This window comes from Lithobates pipiens, unplaced genomic scaffold (assembly GCF_037356315.1).
Source record: "Lithobates pipiens isolate NorthernLeopardFrog02 unplaced genomic scaffold, aLitPip1_a1.2 Scaffold_27, whole genome shotgun sequence".
NCBI lineage: Eukaryota > Metazoa > Chordata > Amphibia > Anura > Ranidae > Lithobates > Lithobates pipiens.
In genome coordinates, this window is record NW_027507788.1 from 162,152,321 (window position 1) to 162,176,557 (window position 24,237).

At 42.6% G+C, this 24,237-nt stretch overlaps 1 protein-coding gene across 1 annotated transcript in view; it reads left to right on the forward strand.

Moving 5' to 3' along the window:
* The window catches only part of LOC143933261 (uncharacterized), a 206,673-nt gene that overhangs the window by 59,623 nt on the left and 122,813 nt on the right, over positions 1-24,237 (forward strand). Inside the window, exon 3 of the mRNA XM_077456147.1 lies at positions 22,480-22,674. Coding sequence (XP_077312273.1) covers positions 22,480-22,658 — 179 coding nt within the window. The 3' untranslated portion in view covers positions 22,659-22,674. The remainder of the gene's footprint in view (positions 1-22,479; positions 22,675-24,237) is intronic.

A 24,237-nucleotide genomic window follows, 5' to 3' on the forward strand; every position in this document is an offset into this window, starting at 1 on the left:
TTTGGACTGTATTGGACAGGTGATGAGCAGTGCCTGGTTTTCTCCACACATAACGTTTAGAAATGAGGCCAACAACTTGGTGTCATCAGACTAGAGAATCTTATTTCTCACCATCTTGGAGTCCATCAGGTGTTTTTTTTTTTTTTTTTTTTAGCAAACTCCATTGCAGGCTTTCATACGTCTTGCACTGAGGAGAGGCTTTCATCAGGCCACTCTGCCATACTGGTGGAGGGCTTCAGTGATGGTTGACTTTCTACAACTTTCTCCCATCTCCCGACTGCATCTCTGGAGCTCAGCCACAGTGATTTTTGGGTTCTTCTTTAGCGCTCTCACCAAGGCTGTCCTCCCCCAATAGCTCAGTTTGGCTGGATGGCCAGCTCAAGGAAGAGTTCTGGTCGTCCCAAACGTCTTCCATTTAAGGATTATGGAGGCCACTGTGCTCTTAGGAACCTTAAGTGCAGCAGAAATTTTTTGTAACTTTGGCCAGATCTGTGCCTTGCCACAATTCTGTCTCTGAGCTCTTCAGGCAGTTTCTTTTCATCTCATGGTTTTTATTTGCTCTGACATGCACTGTGAGCTGTAAGGTCTTATATAGACAGGTGTGTGGCTTTCTTAATCAAGTCCAATTGGTATAATCAAACAAAGCTGGACTCAAACGAAGTTGTAGAACCATCTCAAGGATCATTAGAAGAAATGGATAGCACCGGTGTTAAATATGAGTGTCACAGCAAAGGGTCTGAATACTTAGGACCATGTGATATTTCAGTTTTTCTTTTTTAATAAATCTGCAAAAATGTCAACAATTCTGTGTTTTTCTTTCAGTATGGGGTGCTGTGTACATTAATGAGGAAAAAAAATAAACTTAAATGATTTTAGCAAATGCCTGAGTAAATAATGTAAGGGGGTCTGAATACTTTCCCTCCCCACTGTATATGTACTAGACCTTAATTAAAAAAGGATGGCAAATAAATGTATTAAACCTTAGAGACAGATATGCCCCATATATAATATAGGAGCTCACCCCTATCTAAAGACACAAAAATGCCTAATTCATTAAAGTGGTTGTAAACCCTTACAAACCACTTTGACCTACAGGTAAGCCTAGATTAAGGCTTACCTGTAGGTCCAAGAAATATCTCCTAAACCTATATGGTTTAGGAGATATTTGCCCGAAAACAGGCACCGCTGTCTACGGCGCATGCGCCGTAGACAGCGGCACGCTGAGCGCGGCATTCTCAACGACGGAGCTGCCGCGCGTGTCGGCTCCCGTGCGCATGCGCGGGAGTGACGTCATCGCAGCTTTGCCGAATGACAGCGGCGGAGCTGCGAGACCCCACCAAGAAGATGGATGCGGCGGACTACAGGGGACAGCGGCGACTTCGCTGGCTCCTGTGTCAGGTAAGTGACACATAATGGACTACTATGCGATGCATAGTAGTCCATTATGCTTTGCCTTTGCAGGGAATGAAAGAGGAAGTAAACTCATCAGGGTTTACTTCCTGTTTAAGAGATGCCCCCAGTGGTAAACCACGTAATGCAATTGACTAAAAAATTAGTTAAGTGCAAACCCAGATATTTCCTTGTAAGTAAAAAATTGATAAAACTATGACAATGCCACTAAAATGTGACAATCTATAATCCCTAGGGCAACCAGCTAAATATTAAAAATACCCAAATACTCCATACCAATGAAACCCTGTTTAATGTCATAGCAGACTAATTTATTAACTTAAAAGGCAGACCATATTAGAATTAAGCCACCCATATAGGGTCAAGCACTATACATATTGATGTCACCCAGACAGTCCCTAGTGTTTTGGGCATATTAATTAGCCAAAAGATAATTAACCACATGCCGACCGGTGCACGCCGATATACATTGGCAGAATGTCACGGACAGGCAAATGGGCATACAGGTATGTCCCTTTAAATTTGCCGCTGTGCCCTCACAGGGTCGCGGGTCCCGTGGACTCTATCGTCGTGGGGATACCCACGATCGTCTCACGGGGAGGAGAAACGGGGAGTTGCTAATGTAACCAAGCATCTCCCCGTTCTGCCTAGTGACACTGTCGCTGATCTCTGCTCCCTGTGCTCGGAGCAGAGATCAGTGACCTGTCGTACACAGCCATGCCCCCCCCCCAGTTACAAACATTCCCCAGGGCTCACTTAACCCCCACATTGCCAAATAGTGGCTAATTCCTTCGCTGCCAGTGTAATTTACACAGGAATAAATGCATTTGTATAGCACTGATTGCTGTATAAATGACAATGGTCCCAAAAGTGTGTCAAAAATGTCTGATGTGTCCGCCATAATGTCAGTCACGATAAAAATTGCTGATTGCCACCATTACTAGTAAAAATAAAAATTATTAATAAAAATGCCATAAAACTATCCCCTATTTTGTAAACGCTATAACTTTTGCACAAACCAATCAATTGCTTATTGCGATTTTATTTTTTATTTTTTATTTTTTTTACCAAAAATATGTGGAAGAATACGTATCGGCCTAAACTGAGGGGGGAAAAAAAAAGTTGTTATATTATGCGCATTCCTATACACAAATTGTGATTTTTCCAATACAAGATTTTCAGGATGGGCCAGTACTAAAAAAAGAAGCAAAATATCTCATATTGGAATCCACAAAGACCCCAGTGATATGTCGTGGCAAAAATCCACGAAAGGATTGAGAAACCACCTGGAAGATTGATTATTAGCGGCATCAGTTTTTTCAGGTTTAGAAGATCACCTAGATCAATATCTAAAACCGCTGGTTAAATGAGGGAAATCCTATTTAAGGGACAGTATGCAACTTATAGCAATTCACTTTAGACTAGTATAGTACAGAAGGATCGACTAAAGGGAGCAGAAAGGGCACTACACAAAAAAACACCAGTTTAACCACTTACCGACCAGCGCACGACGATGTACGTCCAATTTTTGAAGAGAGATACCTCGGTAACGGCAGCAGCTGCTGCCACAACTGAGATATCCATCTCTTCAGTCGCTGGTCGGCTGTACGATAACGGTGGTCTCTGCGGCGGATTCGCTGCGACATCACCGCTATCGGCGGTGGGAGAGGTGCCACCCTCCCGCATCTTCCGCCGCTTACCGGAGCCGTCGGTAGCGGCGGAGGCGATCGGGTCCTTTCGCTAGCTGGGTATGGAGACGAGTGAGGGTAAGATGGCCCCCACTCGTCTCTACACCATAGGAGGGCGGAAGCGACGTCAAAACGTCACTTCCGCCCATACCTCTTAAAGGTATATTTTTTTTAAATGTCATTTTTTCTTTCTTTCTTTTTTTTTTGTTGCATTTAAGAGGACCTGTAATGCTTTTTTCTATTACAAGGGATGTTTACATTCCTTATAATAGGAATAAAAGGTATCCATTTTTTTTTTTTTTTAAAGTAAAAATAAATAAAATCAATTAAAATAAATAAGAAAAAAAAAAGGTTTTTAAAAACACCCCGTCGCGATGAGCTTGCGCACAGAAGCGAGCGCATACGTGAGTAGCGCCCGCATATGAAAACGGTGGTCAAACCACACTTGTGAGATATCGCCGCGATCAGTAGAGCGAGAGTAATAATTCTAGCCCTAGACCTCCTCTGTAACGTAAAAAATGCAACCTGTAGAATTTTTTAAATGTCACTTATGGAGATTTTTGAGGCTAAAAGGTTGACGCCATTCCATGAGCGGACGCAATTTTGAAGCATGACATGTTGGGTATCAATTTACTCGGCGTACCATTATCTTTCACAATATAAAAAAAAATTGGGCTAATTTTACTGTTGTCTTGTTTTTTTTATTCAAAAAAATGGAAAATTTATATCAAATACTTACCGTAATTTTCCTTTCCTGATGGGCTCCATGGCAGCATACATGTGGGTTAGCCCCGCCTCCATAATTACCCAATAGGACCCCTACTCCCATAAATCTTTGCTCCAAGCTGCTATCCGTGTTCCGTAACTAGCCTACTCCAACATTTGGGAGGGAACTCCTGCCATGGAGCCCATCAGGAAAGGAAAATTACGGTAAGTATTTGATATAAATTTTCAATTTTCCTGACAGGCTCCATGGCAGCATACGTGTGGGAAATAACTCGCCAAACACACCCGGTGGGCTAAAAATGTTGAGCAAAGAAACTAGAATTTTATTTTTCATTGTCCACTGACAATACTTGTAAACCAAAATTAACAGAAGAAAGCGCAGCTGGCTCTACACAATAATGGGAAACAAAAGTATTAATTGAAGACCAGGAAGCTGCTCTACAGATCACTTCTGGTGCGACATGTCGAACTGCTGCCCAAGAGGTCGAGATGCCCCGAGTTGAATGAGCCGTCACTGCCTCAGGAGGAACCATGCCCTTTGCCTTGTATGCCCTTTGAATCGTTTGGACCACCCAAGATGAGATTGATCTTACTGATGCTCGCATCCCTTTATTTTTGCCATGGGGAAGGACAAAAAGAAAGTCTGTTCGTCTGAACGAGGCTTTAGCGTCCAAATATTGCTTCAAGATGCGAACAACATCCAAGGGGTGAATCTCTTGGTTGTCTGACATTCTAAACGTAGGTATCACAATCTCCTGTTTTTCATGAAATATTGATGTAACTTTTGGATTTGACCCAAGCATAGGGATCAGGACCACTCTGTCCGGAAAGAAGGTGTGAGGGGTTAGCTCGGCAGCGGGTGTGTGTGACCCCCTGGATGGGTTCACAACACAAAGTCAGGCACAGCAGACAGCGGTGTAGGTTAAAAAAACAAAAGATCCGGTTTATTTATGCTACATGCAGTGATACATATAACAGCCAAACAAAATAAAACAAGAAAATAAATCCTGGTCAGCTTGACCTCTAACTACACACGTAGACTCCCTGTCTAACAACTGGGTGCAGCCTTGTGCTGTACCAGTCCCTGCCTTTGTTGTAAAGGTTTTGCCACACAGGCGTTAACTCACCGCACAGTACAGGTGACACACTCCCCAGTCTATACAACACAAAACTGGTTCCAGGATGGAGCATCTCCCTATGCATGCTGGTTTTTTTTGTAGAGGTCTTAATGAGCCCACTTACTACAGCTGGGCTCATTAACTCTTCCCCTCTAATTGTAAAAGTCTGCATAAAGCCTGAATCTAGGACACACATATTTCCCATCCTGGATACAACCAGGTGATTTTACCTGCGTGCTGCCACAAAGGTTAGAAATGGTTCCACAGACCCAAGATTCCTAATTTCCGACACTCTTTTGGCTGAAGTTATTGCCACCAAAAACACCGTCTTGATAGTGAGATCTCCTAAAGACAGGGGAGCGTCCAAACTTCTTCCAAGTTCAGAAAGAAAGTCCAGTACTAAAGGAAGGTCCCATTTGGGAAACCTGGGCCTTTTTTGAGGCCTAAGCCTGATGGAAACTCCTGTAAAGGCTGAAATGGCTGAAACTTGTACTCTTAAAGAACTAACTGCCAGAGACAAGTCTAACCCTGACTGAAGGAAGGACAAGATATCTTGAACTGCCAGAGAATTATATGAATTTGACCTAGAAGACATGTGGACCATAAACCTGGCCCATATGCGTTCATATACTTTATTGGTACTCTTCCGTCTGGCACTAAGAAGGGTTGGAATCGCTTCTTCTAGGCAACCCAGAGCTTCTAGCCTTCCCCTCTCAAGAACAACGCCCTGAGGGGTGTAGACAGGACGGGCACGGGTGTAATAGTGTGCCCTGGGACAGTAGATCTGGCCTGACAGGCAGGGGAACTGGATCCTGATAGCTGAGAAGCAACAGCAGAGGAAACCAAGGCCTGTTGGGCCAGAATGGTATTATCGCAATGATCTCCACATTCTCCACCTCTGAGCCTCTGAAGAAACTGTAGGATTACAGGAACTGGAGGGAAGGCATAGGCCCTCTGAAACTTCCAACAGTCCATGAGAGCATCTGTCCCGAACGCCTGAGGATCCCTGAACCTCGAGTAGTATCTGTGCATCTTGCGATTGTACGGCGAAGCGAACAGATCGACCTCTGGAGATACTCCCAGAGTCCGAAGCCACTCGAAAACATGCCTGTGAAGGGACCACTCATTGTTGTCTATTCTGACCTGTGACAGAAAATCTGCTTGAACATTCTGGACCCCTGGGATGTATACAGCAGAAATGTTGACCACATTCTTCTGAGCCCAGCTCATTATCGGTTCTACTTCTCGTAATAGAGACAAACTGCGAGTCCCTCCTTGTTTCTTTATATAGGCCACGCAGTTGTGTTGTCCAATCTTAACATTACTGACGACCCTGCCACCAGATGGCGAAACGCTAGGAGTGCTTGAAAGGCTGCTCTCAACTCCAGGATGTTGGAGACCACACACAACGACGGAAACGACCACCTTCCTTGAGCTACTTCCGTAAGGCAATAAGCGCTCCAACCTTTGTTGCTGGCATCTGAAGTTACTATTACCCAGGAAATGGGGACTATCGAATGATGGTTGCGTAGATTCTTCCCTTGAAGCCACCAGAGGAGAGACATCCTCATCGCTGGTGTAAGGAGTATGCGTTGTGTTTGACTGGACGAGTCCCACTGTTGCAGAAACCCTTTCTGGAAGGGACGAGTGTGCCACTGGGCCCACTTCACCATAGGGATGGTGGCTGTCATTGTGCCAATCACCTCCAAACATTGTAGAGCCGAAAGATGAGATGACTCCCGAGCCGTGGGAATCCTGTCTCGGATCACACTGATTTTCTCCTCCGGAAGGGAGATAGTGCCTTTTAATGTGTCGAACTGAGCCCCTAGAAACACGATAACTTGAGTTGGAACCAGATGGCTCTTCTCCAGGTTCAGGAGCCAACCAAACGTCTGCAGAGTGGAGATGACTAAACTCTTGTGTTCCAGAATTTGATCTCTGTCCTGAGATAATAGGAGCAAATCGTCCAGATAATGATGGAGACAAACTCCTTTGACTCGTAAAAGAGCTACTATCACTAGGAGTACCTTGGAGAAGACCCGAGGAGATGTCAACCCGAATGGGAGACAGGTAAACTGGAGGTGTTGCTCGCCAACTGCGAAACTGAGAAACTGCTGGAAATCCCTTGCTACTGGCACGTGAAAGTATGCGTCCTTCAAATCAATTGAGATTAACCAATCCCCCAGATGCACCGACTGTTGGATTGTAAGAAGAGATTCCATCTTGAACTTTTCCTTGCGAATGAAGGAATTGAGGTGGGTCAAATCTATCACCGGCCTCCATGCGCCATTTCTTTTCTAAACCATAAACAGAGGAGAATACATGCCTTCACCACGTTCGTCTTCCGGCATGGGCACAGCTGCGCCTTGATCCAGTAAACAACTTACGTAGGTCAATAGGACCTGTTTCTTTTCCTCTGAGCCTGGAATTGTTGTGGGAATGAACCTTAACCTCGGAGTGTTGATGAAAGTCCACTTGTGACCCGAGGAAACTGTCTTGACGGTCCAATAATCTTGAATTGAGGCCGCCCAAACATGTCGGTAGTGAAGAAGGCGAGCCCCCACCTGACATGTTTGAGCGGGCCCAATTTCAAAAAGATTTAGAATCTTGGTTACCTGCGGAACCCCCCTTTGAGGTTTTCTTAAGGGAGGATTGTCTGGACCTCCAAGATCTAGAGAACTCCCGGCCGGGTCTATAACTGCGCACTTCTCTAGCGCGATCCGAGGTCTGCCTTCTTGGAAAAATACGTTTTTGGTTTTGAAGACGTCTGTCTTGAGGGAGGAACCCAGACCTCCCACCTGTGGCCCGGGATATGGCGCTATCTAGTTTATTACCAAATAAGGAGGTTCCCTCAAATGGTATACAACACCATGCCTGCTTAGATGTTGGATCCGACAAACCAAGGACGGAGCCACAAAGCACAGCGTGCCGAGACTACTGCCAACATAGCCCGAGATGAGAAGGCGGGTATGTCAATAGATGCCTCCCCCAAAAAGGCTGATGCCATTCTGATCTCCTGAATGGGAGAGTCTTTAGCCGTATTCACTGAGATACCTCTCAAGAACTCCTCAACGTTGTCGGCCCATGTTTCAATAGTCTTTGAGACTGTGGTTAAAGCCAAAGTTGGTTTACAAGCCATCCCTGAAGTCAGATAAATTTTTTTCAGATCTGAGTCAATTCTTCTCTCTAGCGGAGCTTTAAAAGATAGTGTCTTCCAAAGGGAGAGTCACATATTTGACTAAACGCATAAGTGCTGCATCTACAAGAGGAGCTGATTCAAGGTGCTTCACATCATTCTCCTTAACCACTTCAGGACCGCCGTATTGCCATTGTACGTCAGCACAATGGCACAGGCAGGCAGAATCACGTACATCTACGTGATTGCCTTCCAGCGGGTGGGGGGTCCCATCGGACCCCCTCCCGCTGGATACGGCGGTCCGATTCGGTCCAGGAGCGCTCCGTGAAGAGGGGATGGCCGTTCGTTTTCGGCCACCCCCTCTGGATCGCTCCTGGCCAATGAGAAGCTTCCTCCCCTGTGTATTGTTTACACAGGAAGGAGGAAGTGATGTCATTCTCCTCGGGGCGGTCTTTTTGACCGGACTACGAGGAGAAGAGTAAAAGTAAGTCTGCACGAACACTACACTGACATGTAGGTACACACAGGCACACAAACCCCCCCCGATCCCCCCCCCGATCGCCCCCCGATCCCCCCCCCGCCCCCCCTCCCCCCCCAGTCACAGTGTCACTGATTGCATTGATCATTTCTTTACTGATCAATGCATTCAGTGTCAGTTGTGACAGTAAAAACTGTCAGGACAGTTAGTGTTAGGTCCAGGGTAGCCCCCTATCACCCCCCAATAAAGATTTAACCCCCTGATTGCCCCTAGAGTTAACCCTTTCACCCCCTTTTGCCAGTGTCACTAAGCGATCATTTTTCTGATCGCTGCATGTGTCGCTAGTGTCGCTAGGTAGCTAGTTATTTTTTTAGGTTCACCGCCAGGTTTTTATATCGCTAGGTACCCCGATATACTACCCAATAATGTTTTTAACCCCCTGATTGCCGCTAGTTAACCCTTTCACCCCCTTTTGCCAGTGTCACTAAGCGATCGTTTTTCTGATCGCTGCATTAGTGTCGCTACAGTCGCTAGGTAGCTAGTTATTTTTTTAGGTTCACCGCCAGGTTTTTATAGCGCTAGGTACCCCGATATACTACCCAATAATGTTTTTAACCCCCTGATTGCCGCTAGTTAACCCTTTCACCCCCTTTTGCCAGTGTCACTAAGCGATCATTTTTCTGATCGCTGCATGTGTCGCTAGGTAGCTAGTTATTTTTTTAGGTTCACCGCCAGGTTTTTATATCGCTAGGTACCCCGATATACTACCCAATAATGTTTTTAACCCCCTGATTGCCGCTAGTTAACCCTTTCACCCCCTTTTGCCAGTGTCACTAAGCGATCGTTTTTCTGATCGCTGCATTAGTGTCGCTACAGTCGCTAGGTAGCTAGTTATTTTTTTAGGTTCACCGCCAGGTTTTTATAGCGCTAGGTACCCCGATATACTACCCAATAATGGTTTTAACCCCCTGATTTCCGCTAGTTAACCCTTTCACCCCCTTTTGCCAGTGTCACTAAGCGATAATTTTTCTGAACGCTGCATCAGTGTCGCTAGTGTCGCTAGGTAGCTAGTTAACTAGGCTCCCAAAAAGTCCCCCACATGTGGTATCCCCGTACTCGGGAGAAGCAGCAGAATTTATTTTGGGGTGTAATTTGACTTCTGCCCATAGCATGTGTGAGCAATATATCATTTAGTGACAACTTTGTGCAAAAAAAAAAAAAAGTTTGTAATATTCCCGCAACTTTTGGCAAAATATAAAATATTCCATGGACTCAACATGCCTCTCAGTAAATAGCTTGGGGTGTCTACTTTCCAAAATGGGGTCATTTGGGGGGGTTTTGTGCTATTTTGGCATTTTATGGCCTTCGAAACTGTGATAGGTAGTGAGGAGTTAAATCAAAAATTTGCACCCTTAGAAATCCTGAAGGTGGTGATTGGTTTTCGGGGTGTCGTGCGCGACTAGACTCCCAAAAAGTCCCACACATGTGGTATCCCCGTACTCGGGAGAAGCAGCAGAATGTATTTTGGGGTGTCATTTCACATATAACCATGGCATGTGTGAGCAATATATCATTTAGTGACAACTTTTTGTAAAAAAAATTTTTTATTTTTTTTTTTGTCATTATTCAATCCCTTAGGACAAAAAAAATAAATATTCAATGGGCTCAACATACCCATCAGCAATTTCCTTGGGGTGTCTACTTTCCAAAATGGGGTCATTTGGGGGGGATTTGTACTGCCCTGCCATTTTAGCACCTCAAGAAATGAGATCGGCAGTCATAAATTAAAAGCTGTGTAAATTCCAGAAAATGTACTCTAGTTTGTAGACGCTATAACTTTTGCGCAAACCAAAAAATATACGCTTATTGACATTTTTTTTACTAAAGACATGTGGCTGAATAAATTTTGCCCTCAATGTATGACTAAAATTTAGTTTATTCGATTTTTCTTATAACAAAAAGAAGAAAATATCTTTTTTTTTCAAAATTTTCGCTCTTTTTTCATTTATATCGCAAAAAAAAAAAATCGCAGAGGCAATCAAATACCATCAAAAGAAAGCTCTATTTGTGGGAAGAAAAGGACGCAAATTTCGTTTGGGTGCAATATTGCATGACCGCGCAATTACCAGTTAAAGCAGCGCAGTGCGAAATTGCAAAAAGACCTCTGGTCCTTAAGGTGTTTATTGGTCCGGAACTGAAGTGGTTAAAGGGGTACAGTTTAGACACTTTTGATTGCATGGAGCTCTTCCTATCAATCTTGCTCCACTCTTCAGTAATGATTTCTCCCAATTCAGATAGGAAAGGAAAATATTGCTGTTCCTTTTTGAGTTGTTTGAAAAACTTTCTTTGTTTGGGGAGGGGGGAAGTAGTGGGTTCTTCCCATTTTAAAGCTTCTTTCACTGCCTTGACTAGAGCAGGTACTAAAGCGTAATCAAATCCTACTCCTGGATCCTCTGGATCCGAATCGCTGTCAGACAAGAGAACAGAGTGGTGGCTTGGTTGAGAAGATTCCCCAGTCTCTTGTAAGAGCCCTTCACCTCCTGAAGGAAATAATGAGTCTGAAGGGGATTCCATAGAGTGATGAGCTTCCCTCTGCTGCAGGGATTCCTTTACCAACCTTCTCACCATAAATTCCAAGCGTTGATCCGCACCATCTCTTTCATCTGCGACTTTAGAAAAGCAATGATCATAGAGCGATTTGTCTGATGGGATGGGCATCTTACAGCCTTAACATGAATTATCTGGTCCTCTGCTTGAGTGCGAGTGACCACTGCGTTGTTCAGATCTGGAAGACCTATGGTATCCAGACTTTGATGATGACGATTTGATGATTTACGGTGGTGCGATTTTGACAATCCACTGCGACTATGCGCACTGTAATGCGGTTCGGACCTAGAAGGCCATAAGGAAATATACAAAAGAGAGAGAAAGACACAGACCAGCTGGTTTCAAATGCTAAAGAATACTCCACATATACACAGCAATCCAGCCATGTACATACCTGTTACAAGCGGGCAGGTCACTAGTAGGCAGTGAGGCATCCATGACTAAAGATCGCTGACTGTAACAACAATAGACCCTCATAAGCAGCCACACAACACAGGAGCAACAATACATCAGAGCAGATCATAACCTACCTTACACCAACCAGAGAATGGCCCCGGGAAGTCGCTGAATTTCCTGCAATCATTCCCAAGTTCTGACAGCTCTCACTGTGTTTTAAATATGGCGCTCATGACGTCATCAGCGACGTCAGACGCGAGATGCATGCGCGGGAACCAAGTCTCGCTTTGGATTGGGTCCGCGAATGCGCAGAAGGCAGCGCTGGACCCGGAAAACAGGCGGAGAAAGGCTGCTGGAACGCGGAAGCATCAGCGCCTATGCACAAGAACCAGCTGTTCATATGAAAGAGACACAGGTAGAAAAAACACATAAACACTGCTGCCATGAAAAACGGAAATTTTACAGCTCCCCACTCCACCAACGATCATCTGGCCGAACAGGTTCAAGCACACACCACCGATCCACCGGGCAGATAATGGCCACCTTACATTGCAGGTAATAAGCCGTGCGCACTTATCTTCGGACAAACCAAGCCTTCAGCGCTACTCTGCCATACACTCCATACCCATGCTTAACAGACAGGGCCTATGGGAGGAAAATAGCTTGATAGTCGGCCGACTTGATCGTAGTGAAGATCTCTTCAGATAGGAAACACCTGTCCTATGGAGGAGGACAAAAAAGGAACACGGATAGCAGCTTGGAGCAAAGATTTATGGGAGTAGGGGTCCTATTGGGTAATTATGGAGGCGGGGCTAACCCACACGTATGCTGCCATGGAGCCTGTCAGGAAAGTGAATTTTTTCCAAAAAAAGTGCGCTTGTAAGACCGCTGCGCAAATACGGTGTGAAAAAAGGTATTTCAATGACCGCCATTTTATTCTCTAGGGTGTTAGAAAAAAAACAATATAAAATGTTTGGGGGTTCTAAGTAATTTTCTAGCAAAAAAAAACAGTTTTAAACATGTAAACACCAAATCTGAAAAAGAGACCTGGTCCTTAAGTGGTTAAAACAGGAACAGATTGGATTCATTATCGATGGCCTCCAACTAGCCATGGAAAGCAGGTACAAGAAGAACTATTATGTACAAATCAAAGGGGTAGCTATGGGGGCATGCTATGCCCCTTAGTGTTGCTAACCTCTTCATGATGTGGGAGGAGGATATCCCAAATTAAAATTGTATCGTCGATATATAGACGACTTGATTATTCTATCAGAAGAAATGGCTGAGACCTTTGAAAAATTTCTTGGAGGATTAAATAACAAATATGGTATCGCCTTTACTGGAGCCGCCAACAGATTATCTAGACTTGCAGATCTTCAAGAGTGAGGAGGGTCTGTATACCACAACATTCTTCAAAGCAACAGACCGTAATAGTTATATACCAACTTCCAGCTGTCATCACCCCAAGTTGAAAGGGAACATCCCTAGAGGCAAACTAGTAAGACTGTGTAGAAATTGTCATATACTGAAAGAGATTTTTAAGCACAAGCCGATATCCTGATTAAAAGATTTCAAGAAAAAGGGTACCATAAAAAAACAAACCTGGTTAAGTTGAAGACAGAAATATGGAAAATGGACAGGAATGTACTATTCAGCAAGAAAAAAAAAGAAAACTGAGAACCAAATGGATATGTCTTTTATCACGGGATATAACGCACAATATCAAGCCCTTGAACATTTCATTAAAAAATATCGGCCCATTCTGACGGAATATTGAGCACTATCAAAAATCGAACCAAAGAAACCAAAATTTATGTATAGAAGAGCTCCTACACTCCAAAACCATCTAGTCCACAATGTGATTGAACCCACAAAACCTGTCAAAATATTCTGAGAAATGAAGGGTTTCTACAATTGTCAAAAATGCAACCACGAAAAAGAGAAACATTTAAATCAAGGGTTGCCCACAGAGTATCAAAAGAATCGCATGTAACAGTACCCATGTTACATATGTTGTCGAATGTCCATGCCACACTTCAGAATGTGGGCAGAACTACACGAACCCTGTTTTGTGAGAATTAGGGAGCATATTCATAACATAAGAAAAGGGTTCCAGAAAACACAGCTTGTCATGACACTTCAATGAAGTACAGCATAGAGAGCCTACAGGGGTGATATTCTGTGGAATAGACCATATTGGAGAGGTGGCAATAAGAAAATTCTGATCTCACAGAATGAAACAAGATGGATATACAGGTTGAGGGGATCCCTGACGCCTGGGGGCCTCAACCTGGATATAGTTCTGAATTGCTTTATATCCAACCCTTAAAACCACCCTTATTTCAATAAGGCGCCAAAATGCCAGTAAGGTCTAGTGTATATTACAGGTGTGAGAGAGCAGAACACTCTGTGGAGCACGGCTTTATGCTCCGGGGAATAAGCCAAGTACACGTAGCTCTAATTCTGGTGGAGGTGGGGCCTATAACCATAAATATTAGGGCTTGGGCATACTAGATGAGTATGGCACCCACATTTTGAGCATGACTTTATTACTATTGTAACATCCGTCTTGAAATTGTGAGCCCTGTTAGTGCAACAAGGCTTTCAAGGCTGCAGGTGAACCTTGGTGACTGCTGGTAGCCACCAGACCAGTTATGGAGTGAATCAAAGGACCTATTCCATTTACTAATAAGTCACATATTGTGCTTGATGGTTACCAGGCTAACTCAAAAGAACCCATATAAAAATGGGATTTCAATAAAGCTGTCACTCATTAGGTTTACCAGGTAATATCTGGATTGCAAAAGTTACGCTTAGCCGTTAGCCAGGAACCCCCCAGTAATTCCATAGCAATTCCCAAGCTGACCACTGGGGTGGATAAGAGCAGTGGAACATACCTTTAGAAAGGGTGTGTGTGTGTGTGTGTGTGGGGGGGGGGTGTTATGTTCAGTGGGGATACCCCCAACATTGTTATTGCTGGAAGAATGTAGCAGTGTTTTTCCTAGTGACCTACAATCTATGAATGTTGTAAAATACCTTAAATAGCCTGAATAATTCTTCCCAACTGTGTGTCTGTTTTACTTGCTAATATTGGGACTGTTACTGGAGAGCGGTGATGCGGAAAACTATTTGGCATTTGAACCCAAGGGATATAACTTAGGAGGTTTTGGAACCTGGAGTGCAGGGCATTGCGTGTTGATCACACTGTGTTTTTTCCATTTGTTGGTGCATTGGGATTGGCACAACCTACTCTTACTGTCCACTCGTAACCAACCAAAAGGGTGGATCCCGCAGGGCCACTCCCCCTAAATGATGTGAGGTGCACAAAGTTTGCTCTGCCTCAAGACGACGTCCACTGACGGTATGTGTAAGATGGGGCTACGCTGGTTTAGTGAGACTCCAGGAGGTGGAACGCAAGCTGACCCACAGTGCTCCTCTTTTAAACTAGCGAATTTGGATTTTTCTGCTGAAAAATCTTTGTTTTTAAACTGAACTTTTTAAATAAAATTATTTTCGGATTTACACTATGGGAACCCATTTTACTTCCATATGAGGATACATTATAGGGGTCACATAAAAAGAAATTGCCACAATTTGACCCAGCGTTAAACAGCGCATCTGAGATTGTCCCTTGAGGGTCTGGAGGCTCTGTTTTTTTTCCCAGGACGTTCTGGAAGGGTGAACAATCTGCTTGGCAGACGCCATATACTCGCCACATGTGATTTACCACCATAGAGGTGCCAGGATCTGGTGAGTAGGGATCTGAAGGGGGAGCACAACAGTCACTTGATTACTTAGCACAAGGATTGGAAGCAAGAGGTCTCTTTGTGCATTGCACAAGTCACTGGAAATATTGTGTTATTAACTTTTATATTGGATTGCTTGCTTATACACAAACTTTCAAGCAATTATTTATTAAACTTTTGGTTATTACACAGAACTCGTTGAAGCACCTAGGACACATCAATTTGAGTGTGGGTTTACGTTGGTTTTCCACATATAATGGATGGTGAAACACCAAATACACCAGTACTATTTTGAGACTGGTTGCAAATTTGAGTATAATTACATCCCCCCAGATGAGAGGATACTCCAAGAATATATAGGTTTATAACAAAACTTAGTAGTTGCAAAAAGTTGTATGCAGTGGGAAGCTGATAAATAAATGTATGTTTGTTTATGCACAAAGGTTACACTAAGTTGTCAAGGGCAACCCAGTAGATCACTCTTTAGTATACAGGCAGTGCCACCCACCCCTCATTTACATATAAAAACTGTGGGTGATATATATATATATATATATATATATATATATATATATTATATATAATATTACATACACTACTGGTCAAATGTTTTTTTAGAACACTTAAAGTAAAGAATAGCACAAATAAATGAACATAAAAATGAAATTGTTTTCTTTAACAAAATGTAATCCAAATATTTCACTCTTCAAAATAGCCCCCTTTTGCAGGTATAACAGCCAAACACGCTTTTCTGGCGTTATTTCTACAAAGGAAATCAAATCTTGTTAGGAAAATTCTTTCCAACACTGTTGCAGAAGTTCTACAAATGTGTTGCACTTATAGGTTACCTTTCTTTCCTTACCTTCTGTCCTGTTCATCCCAAACCAGCTTGATTAGTGTAGAAGTCTGGAGATTGCGCTGGTCATTCCATGATTTGAAGCCTACAGTCTTGTTCTTTTTTCTAAAGTAGTTGTGAGACAGCCTGGAGGTTTGTTTTGGGTCATCTTGTTGTAGGCTGAATCGCTGACCAACTAAGCATATTGCATGGCACTGCAAAATGCTTTGGTAGTAGTTTTTGTTCAGGGTGGCACTCACTCTGTGCAAGTCGCTGACTCTAAATCCAGCAAAAGAGCCCCAGACCATCACGCTTCTTCCTCCATGTTTGACAGTTGGTCTTGCACACGAGGAACCATCCTTTCACCTACTCAACGGCGTAAAAAAATCGATAAACTGAAGATCGTAAATTTTTGATTCATTGGTCCATAAGACCTTCTTCCAGCCTTTAGTAGTCAACTGGTGGTGCTTCATGGCTCAAGCAAACCTTTTTCCCATCTTAGCAATGGCTGTCTTACAGCTGCTCAACCTGTCAAACCTGCAGCTTGAAGACTTCTCTTCACAGTTGAAAATGAGAATTGCTTACTTCAGTCGGGGTTAGGTTGTGCTTGAAGCTGTTGTCCTGTGAGCTGCCTGGTACACAAGCTGCTGACTCTCAGAAACTTGACTTCTGATTCTGTTGTGTCATTATTTTGGTCTGCCAGACCTCCTCTTATCAGAGTTTCCTCCAGTTTGCAAGTGCTTTTTAATAGAGGGTCACCAAAATCTTTGGTTGTTGAAACATTGGGTGAAAATAGTTTTTTTCAGTTCGGCCGGAAGAAAAAAAAAAAAGCTGCCGCACCATAAAGGGGGTGGTACGTCCCAGGTGCAGCACATTTTCATCCTGGAGTGCCCTAGTCCTCTCCTCCTCCTCTCCCTGTGTCACAAAGCTGAATTGTTCGGCAGCAATGTCCCGCCTCCTGTGTTTTTTTTATTGTGACTGCGACATTATGGCGGACACATTTTTGGGACCATTGTCATTTATTCAGCAATCACTGCTATACAAATGCAGTGATTCCTGTGTAAATGACACTGGCAGTGAAGGGGTTAACCAGTGGATGGCAGTGTTGGGGTTAAGTGTTCCTAGGGGCGTGTTACTAACTGGGGGGCTGGGCTTTCTTTTAGTGAACACTGATCTCTGCTCCAATCACATGGAGCAGAGATTAGCATCACTAGTTGCTAGGCAGAACTGGGAGATGCTGTTTACAACGGCATATCCCAGTTCAGCCGCCCCGTGAGACGATCGTGGGTATGCCTGCGGCGAACGAGTCCACGGGACCCGCGACCGGACACACGGGTCCCGACCGGCACGTGACCGCGCCGCCCGCGGCTCGCGATGGCAGAGCGGCAAATTTAAAGGGATGTACAGGTACGTTAATTTGCCTGCCCGTGCCATTCTGCCAACGTACATCGGCGTGCGCCGGTCGGGAAGTGGTTAAAGTGCCAATAATGGCCAACAATAAATTCATATTTAAATTGATATTAATTAAAAAGTTAAATATACAATCTTATATATAAAATATGAATGTTTTCTAAAACGCCAACATTTCCATTCTGTGCACCTCTACTTTTTAATGCTGTAGGAAACTGTACTCGTACACCTTGGCGTTCTTTGCAATTTGCAAAAATAAAAAGGTAAATTACGAAACAATTTTTTTCTTAATTTTTTTTTTTTTAAACGCACCCCGTCCTGCCGAGCTTGTGTGCAGAAGCAAACGCATACGCAAGAAAACGGCATTCAAACCACACCTGTGAGGTATCACCGCGATCGTTAGAGCAAGGGCAATAATTCTAGCCCTAGACCTCTTCTCTCTCAAAACATGCAACCTGTAGAATTTTTTTTAAACATTGCATGTGTAGATTTTTAAGGGTAAATGTTTGTTGACATTCAACGAGTGAGCGCAACTTTGAAGCGTTACATGTTGGGTATCAATTTACTAGGCGTAACAGCATCTTTCACAATTTAAAGAAAAAGGTCTAACTTTACTGTTGTCTTATTTTTTTAATTAAAAAAAGTGTATTTTTTCCAAAAAAAGTGACATTGTAAGACCGCTGCACAAATTTGGTGGGACAAAGTATTGCAATGACCTCTATTTTGTTCTCTAGGATGTTAGAACCCCCAAACATTTTATATATATTTTTTTCTAAGTAATTTTCTAGCAATAAAATAAAAATAAAATGATTTTACCTTGTAAACAACAAGTTTGAAAAATAGGTCTGGTCCTTAAGTGGTCAATGAATTAAAAAAAAGACAGTCAAGTCAGCCCAATTTTTTTGTATAATGTGAAATATGTTACGCCGTGAGAATCCTGATTTTTTTTTTTATTCTAAGCAAAAAAATTGTGATTCTCATTTTGGCCAGAATCATGCAGCGATTGCATGCACTTGTATTGAGCCCCCTTTACTCTGATATCCCTAATTTAAAATATAGTAAAACCAATTGCCTTCAGAAGTCGCCTAATGCCCCGTACACACGATCCGAAAATCGTACGGAAAATACCGCTTTCGAAGCGATCGTACGATAATCGGATCGTTAGTACAGAGCTTTCGAGAGCCGATTAGGACAGTTCATCCGATATTATTCTATCGGACATGCACGGAAATTTTTTTCGTACGATGCCAGATCGTACGATTTTCGTTTAATCAGTACAGCTATCGTTCGAAAATGCAATACAAATGTATTACAACACATGACATCACTTCCGAATTTTTTTTCTGTCGTGCGGGAATTTTCGTGACTTTAGTAAACTCATCAGATTTGATCTGAGATTAGCATGCAATAAAAAACGGACGATCATTCGTCCGATAATCTCATTGTGTGTATGGGGCATAATTAGTAAAAAGAATCCACCTGTGTAATTTAATCTCAGTATAAATACTGTGAAGCCCTCAGAGGTTTGTTAGGAAAGAATCTTAGTGAACAAACTGCATCATGGAGGCCAAGGAATACACCAGACAGGTCAGGGACAAAGTTGTTGTGGAGAAGTTTAAATCCAGGTTAGGGTATGAAAAAATATCCCAAGCTTTGAACATCTCACAGAGCACTGTTCTATCCATCATCGGAAAATGGAAAGCATATGGCGCAACTGCAAACCTACCAAGATATGGCCGTTCACCTAAACTGACAGGCTGGGGAAGGAGAGGATTCATCAGAGAAGCAGCCAAGAGGCCGGTGGTAACTCTGGAGAAGCTGCAGAGATCCACAGCTCAGGTGGGAGAATTTGTCCACAGGACAACTATTGGTCGTGCCCTCCACAAATATGGCCTTTATGGAAGAGTGGGAAGAAGAAAGCAATTGTTGAAAGAAAGCCATAACAAAGTCCTATTTGAAGTTTGCAAGAAGCCATGTGGGAACACGGCAAACATGTGGAAGAAGGTGCTCCCAAAATTGAACTTTTTGGCCTAAAAGCAAAACTCTATGGATGGTGGAAAACTAACACTGCACATCACCCTGAACACACCATCCGCATGGTGAAACATGGTGGTGGCAGCATCATGTTGTAGGGATGCTTTTTTTCAGCAGGAACAGGAAAGCTGGTTGATGGAAAGATGGATGGAGCCAAATTCAGGACAATCTTAGAGGAAAACCTGTTAGAGTCTGCAAAAGACTTGAGACTGGGGTGGAGGTTCACCTTTCAGCAGGACAACGACCCTAAACATACAGCTAGAGCTACAATCGAATGGTTTAGATCAAAGGATATTTATGTTAGAATGGCCCAGTCAAAGTCCAGACCTAAGTCCAATTGAGAATCTGTGGCAAGACTTGAAATTTGCTGTTCGCAGATGCACTTCATCCAATCTGACAGAGCTTGAGCTATTTTGTAAAGAAGAATGGGCAAAAAATTCACTCTAGATGTGCAAAGCTGGTAGAGACATCCTGAAAAAGACTTGCAGCTGTAATTGTAGCGAAAGTTGGTTCTACAAAGTATTGACTGGGGGGGGGGGGGGGGGGCTGAATACAAATGCACACCACACGTTTCATATATTTATTTGTAAAAAATGTTGAACACAACACTTCACAATTATGTGCCAGTTTGTGTTGGTCTATCACATAAAATCCCAACAAAATACGTTTACATTTTTACATAAATGTTTACGTAGTAACATGACAAAATGTGGAAAATTTCAAGAGGTATGAATACTTTTTCAAGGCACTGTATTTGGGGGGGGGGGGGGGCTGAAAGGGGCTGCTGCACATTGAAGGTTTTTATTTTAAAGCAAAGAATACATTAAGATAAAAAACCTTCTGCCTTTAGACCCCTTTCACACCACACCGCCGATAGCGTAAAAATAGCGGCGTTTTACCGGCGGATTTGCGGCGCATTTTGGCCGCTAGCGGGGAGCTTTTACCCCCCGCTAGCGGCCGCGAAAAGGGTTAAAACTGCCGGCAATACGCTGCAATAGCGGCGTTGTGCCGGCGGTATTACAGCGCTGCCCCATTGATTTCAATGGGGAGCAGCGGTGGAGGAGTGGTAAACACACCGCTCCTTCACCGCTCCAAAGAAGCTGCTGGCAGGACTTTTTTCTGACGTCCTGCCAGCGCACCCTCGGGCTTTCACACTACACACAATGGTGCAGCTTCTTTAGGGCGTTTTGCAGGCGCTATTTCTAACGCTATAGTGCCTGCAAAACTCCCTGGTGTGAAAGGGGTCTTAGAACCACTTAAAGTTGAAGCACGGGTAGATGATGCAGTATGCAGCAGCAGGGTGCAGTAATGGTCTCTTTCATCACTGCTTTTATACAGACTGGAAGCTTGTAAGTAATCAGCAAAAGTTAGGACAACTGTAGGAATAGCATACATTTTCAAAGATTATTTTAGTTGCATTGCTGCAGAAATACTGTGAATTGTTAACCCAATACTTCCCTGGAAAAAGGTATTTTTGTAAAACTGAAATGTACACTATTTTTCAGTTTTTGTTAACCTTAACCATTTTTTTTGTTAAGCTATGGCAGTTTACTGCTTACGTTTGTACCATTTCAGGTTATTCACTGGACTTGAACAGATTAAATTTAAATAAAAACTGGATAAATGGGAGTTTTTTTAAAACTTTTGACCATCAAGGTATATCCTTGGGAAGTGGTGGTGATATCAGTGGCAGGCATGATCCTGGTCTCATTCTTTAGTGCCAGCGATGTTGTTTCTGGTAAAAGTGATCCAAGCAGCTAAACACCCACCTGATTTTAAAAGCAATTAAATAACCACCCCCCCCCCCCCCTCCCCCCTCCTGCCACCACCACACGCCAATGTTTCTGGGCCATTCCATCCCAAAGTGGCACATATTGTGCACAGTTGCTTTGGCTAACCATAGAATCAAAGGCGGAACATCTGTTCCCCGATCATCTCTATGGTATATGAAACCAGAATTAACAAGGATTTTGTCACTTCTGGTTTTGGCTAGTAAAGTCACCAATCAAACCAATCTTGGTTTAATTAGCTGCTTTGGAGGGCAGAGGAAAGCCCTGGTGTCCAACAGACTCCAGAAAAGTAAAGGGGACTTGTCAGGGCCCATGCAATCACAAGGGATGTTGTTTATCCTTTGAAATAGCAATAAAGTGGATTTAAAAAATAAATAAATAGGTGCCCCATCCCCCTGTACTCACTGGCAAATGTAAACATTGATCGCACTATATGTGAGGTATTGCTGTGACACTCAGAGTGAGAGCAATAATTCTAGCACCAGACCTCCTGTTTAATGCTTAACTGGTAATTTGTAAAGGCTTTTAAAATATTGCTATAGATAATTTATTGTACCATAGTTTGTCACCATTTCATGGGCATGCGCAATTTTAAAGCATGACATGCTTTATATCAGCGCAACATCATCCCATATATTTTTTACCAAAAAATTGGATATGGTGTTTGTGTGCACTAAATAATTGCAACAACCATTTCTTTTTTTGTTTTTTATTCTCTAGGGCCTATGCTTAAAAAAAAAAATAAAAAAATATGTATACATTTTGGGAGTTCTAAGTAATATTCTAGCAAAAAAAAAAAAATCAGATTTTGGCATGTATGTCAGAATTGTCTGGGCAGCAGGTGTTTAAATTGTACTTGTCAAGAAAATTGATCAAACTTCTTAGTTTTTTTTCTAAAACTCCTAAAATAAAGGATTCACACTTTTTGCAAAAGTTATTATATTGTTAGTTACTCCTAAATTCTCCTCTGATAATCTTGTGTATATGGCTTTATTTATTCATCTTAAAGATTTATACTGAATGCAGGCGCAGCACGTGTGGTTTTTATTTATTTATTTACCTGCTTGTGATTTTTCTTTTGGTACATTTTCCTTATTACTTCTAGATGAGGAAGATCTGGTTGACATGTCTTGTGAACTAATTTCTCCAACTATTGACACATTAATCAACGAATCCTCATATTTACCAAGTTTACATCACGTAGCCCCAGTAATTTTTAGCGATGCGTGTAATGCCCTTCATGTGAACTACGAGGCTGGCCAGTTTGAGGATGCTGAGCTGTGATGCATTCAAAGAAAAGGTAAATTTATATCTTCCATAGGACTTTTGTCCAAACGTTTTTGCTTTAGGACCTGTGGAACATTGGTCTTAAAGAGGAAGTAAAGGCACTATATATATATATATATATATATATATATATATATATATATATATATATATATATATATATATTTTTTTTTTTTTAATGCTACCTGCAAGGCAAAGGCATAATGAGCTAGTATGCATACTAGCTCATTATGAATAACTTAACTGAGAACGAAGCCCCCGAAGCGGTCCTCCTCCTTCATCTTCACTGCTGCCATGTATCCCAGAGTGACTTCCGGGTGTCGCTGCTCCGGCGCTTTGATTCGCCTGAGCCACGATGACGTCACTCCCGCGCATGCGCATGGGAGCAGACACGAGCGGCATATCACCGTGATCGCCGTAGACAGCGGTGCCTGTCTTTTTGTAAACATCTCCTAAACTGTGTAGGTTTAGGAGATATTTCTTGGACCTACAGGTAAGCCTTAATCTAGTCTTACCTGTAGGTCAAAGTGGTTTGTAAGGGTTTACAACCACTTTAAGGAGATATTATTGATCTTCTCCTTCAGTATCAAAGCCCTGTTTATTGTAGTTCTCTGTGCAATATGTGGCCTGGGACTTTTACGATTTTGACCTCTTTGTTACCAGTGTCTTTGTAAATGACATCCAGAGTGTCATACCTTTTTTTTATAATGAGATTTCATTTGTATCTAAAATCTGGTATTCTTTTAAATCTATTTTTTTAATTTTTTTTTACTTTTGGATAAAATGGTGAGGGGGGTCATAATCCCTGTTAAATTTACCTTGCCGTTTTTTTCCCCATTAGGGACAAAGAGGACACTTATTTCAGTGACAATTGCCTAAGGGCCTGTGTTCCTGCGTGGTGCGATTTTGTAGGCTATTGATTTTATAATGAGCTGATATTGCACTGAAACATGGAGAAAATAATACATGCACCTTTGTAAAACACGTCTCGCCAGATCGAATGGTACTGTAGTACCATGCATTTTGGTGCCCGTAAGTGCACTGCCTTTGCGATCTGCTTTTGAGATGCCATTAATACATTGGCCCCGCAGAAGATCACAAAGCCAGTACATTTTAAGCACGGTGCAGGAAACACGCAACAGTATGCGCCTTCTCAGCAACCGCATCTTTATGTGAACTGACCCTAAGAGGATGTACCTTCCTTTTTTTTAGAAAGATTTCCTTCACTAGACAAGAAATAACTTTCGGTTTAAAGCATAACTTAAGGGTGATTTCAGACATTTCAATCTCCAGTCCCTTCAGACAAGTCTAGTTTAAAAACATTTAAACTGCATACTTAAGAAGTTCTGCGAGAATTTTTGCTCTAATGCGAGTTTAGCGTTATACTAGCACATTAAATAATAAATGCACGTACATCGTATAAAAAAAAAAAAAAAAAAATCTCGCTATAAAAAAATATATAACATTATATATTTATATATATAATTATATTATATTTTGTATCTCTTAAAAGCACCCATCTGAGAAGTATGGATTTTTATTTTTCCCTCTGCACCGAGAATCGAGCGATCGACGA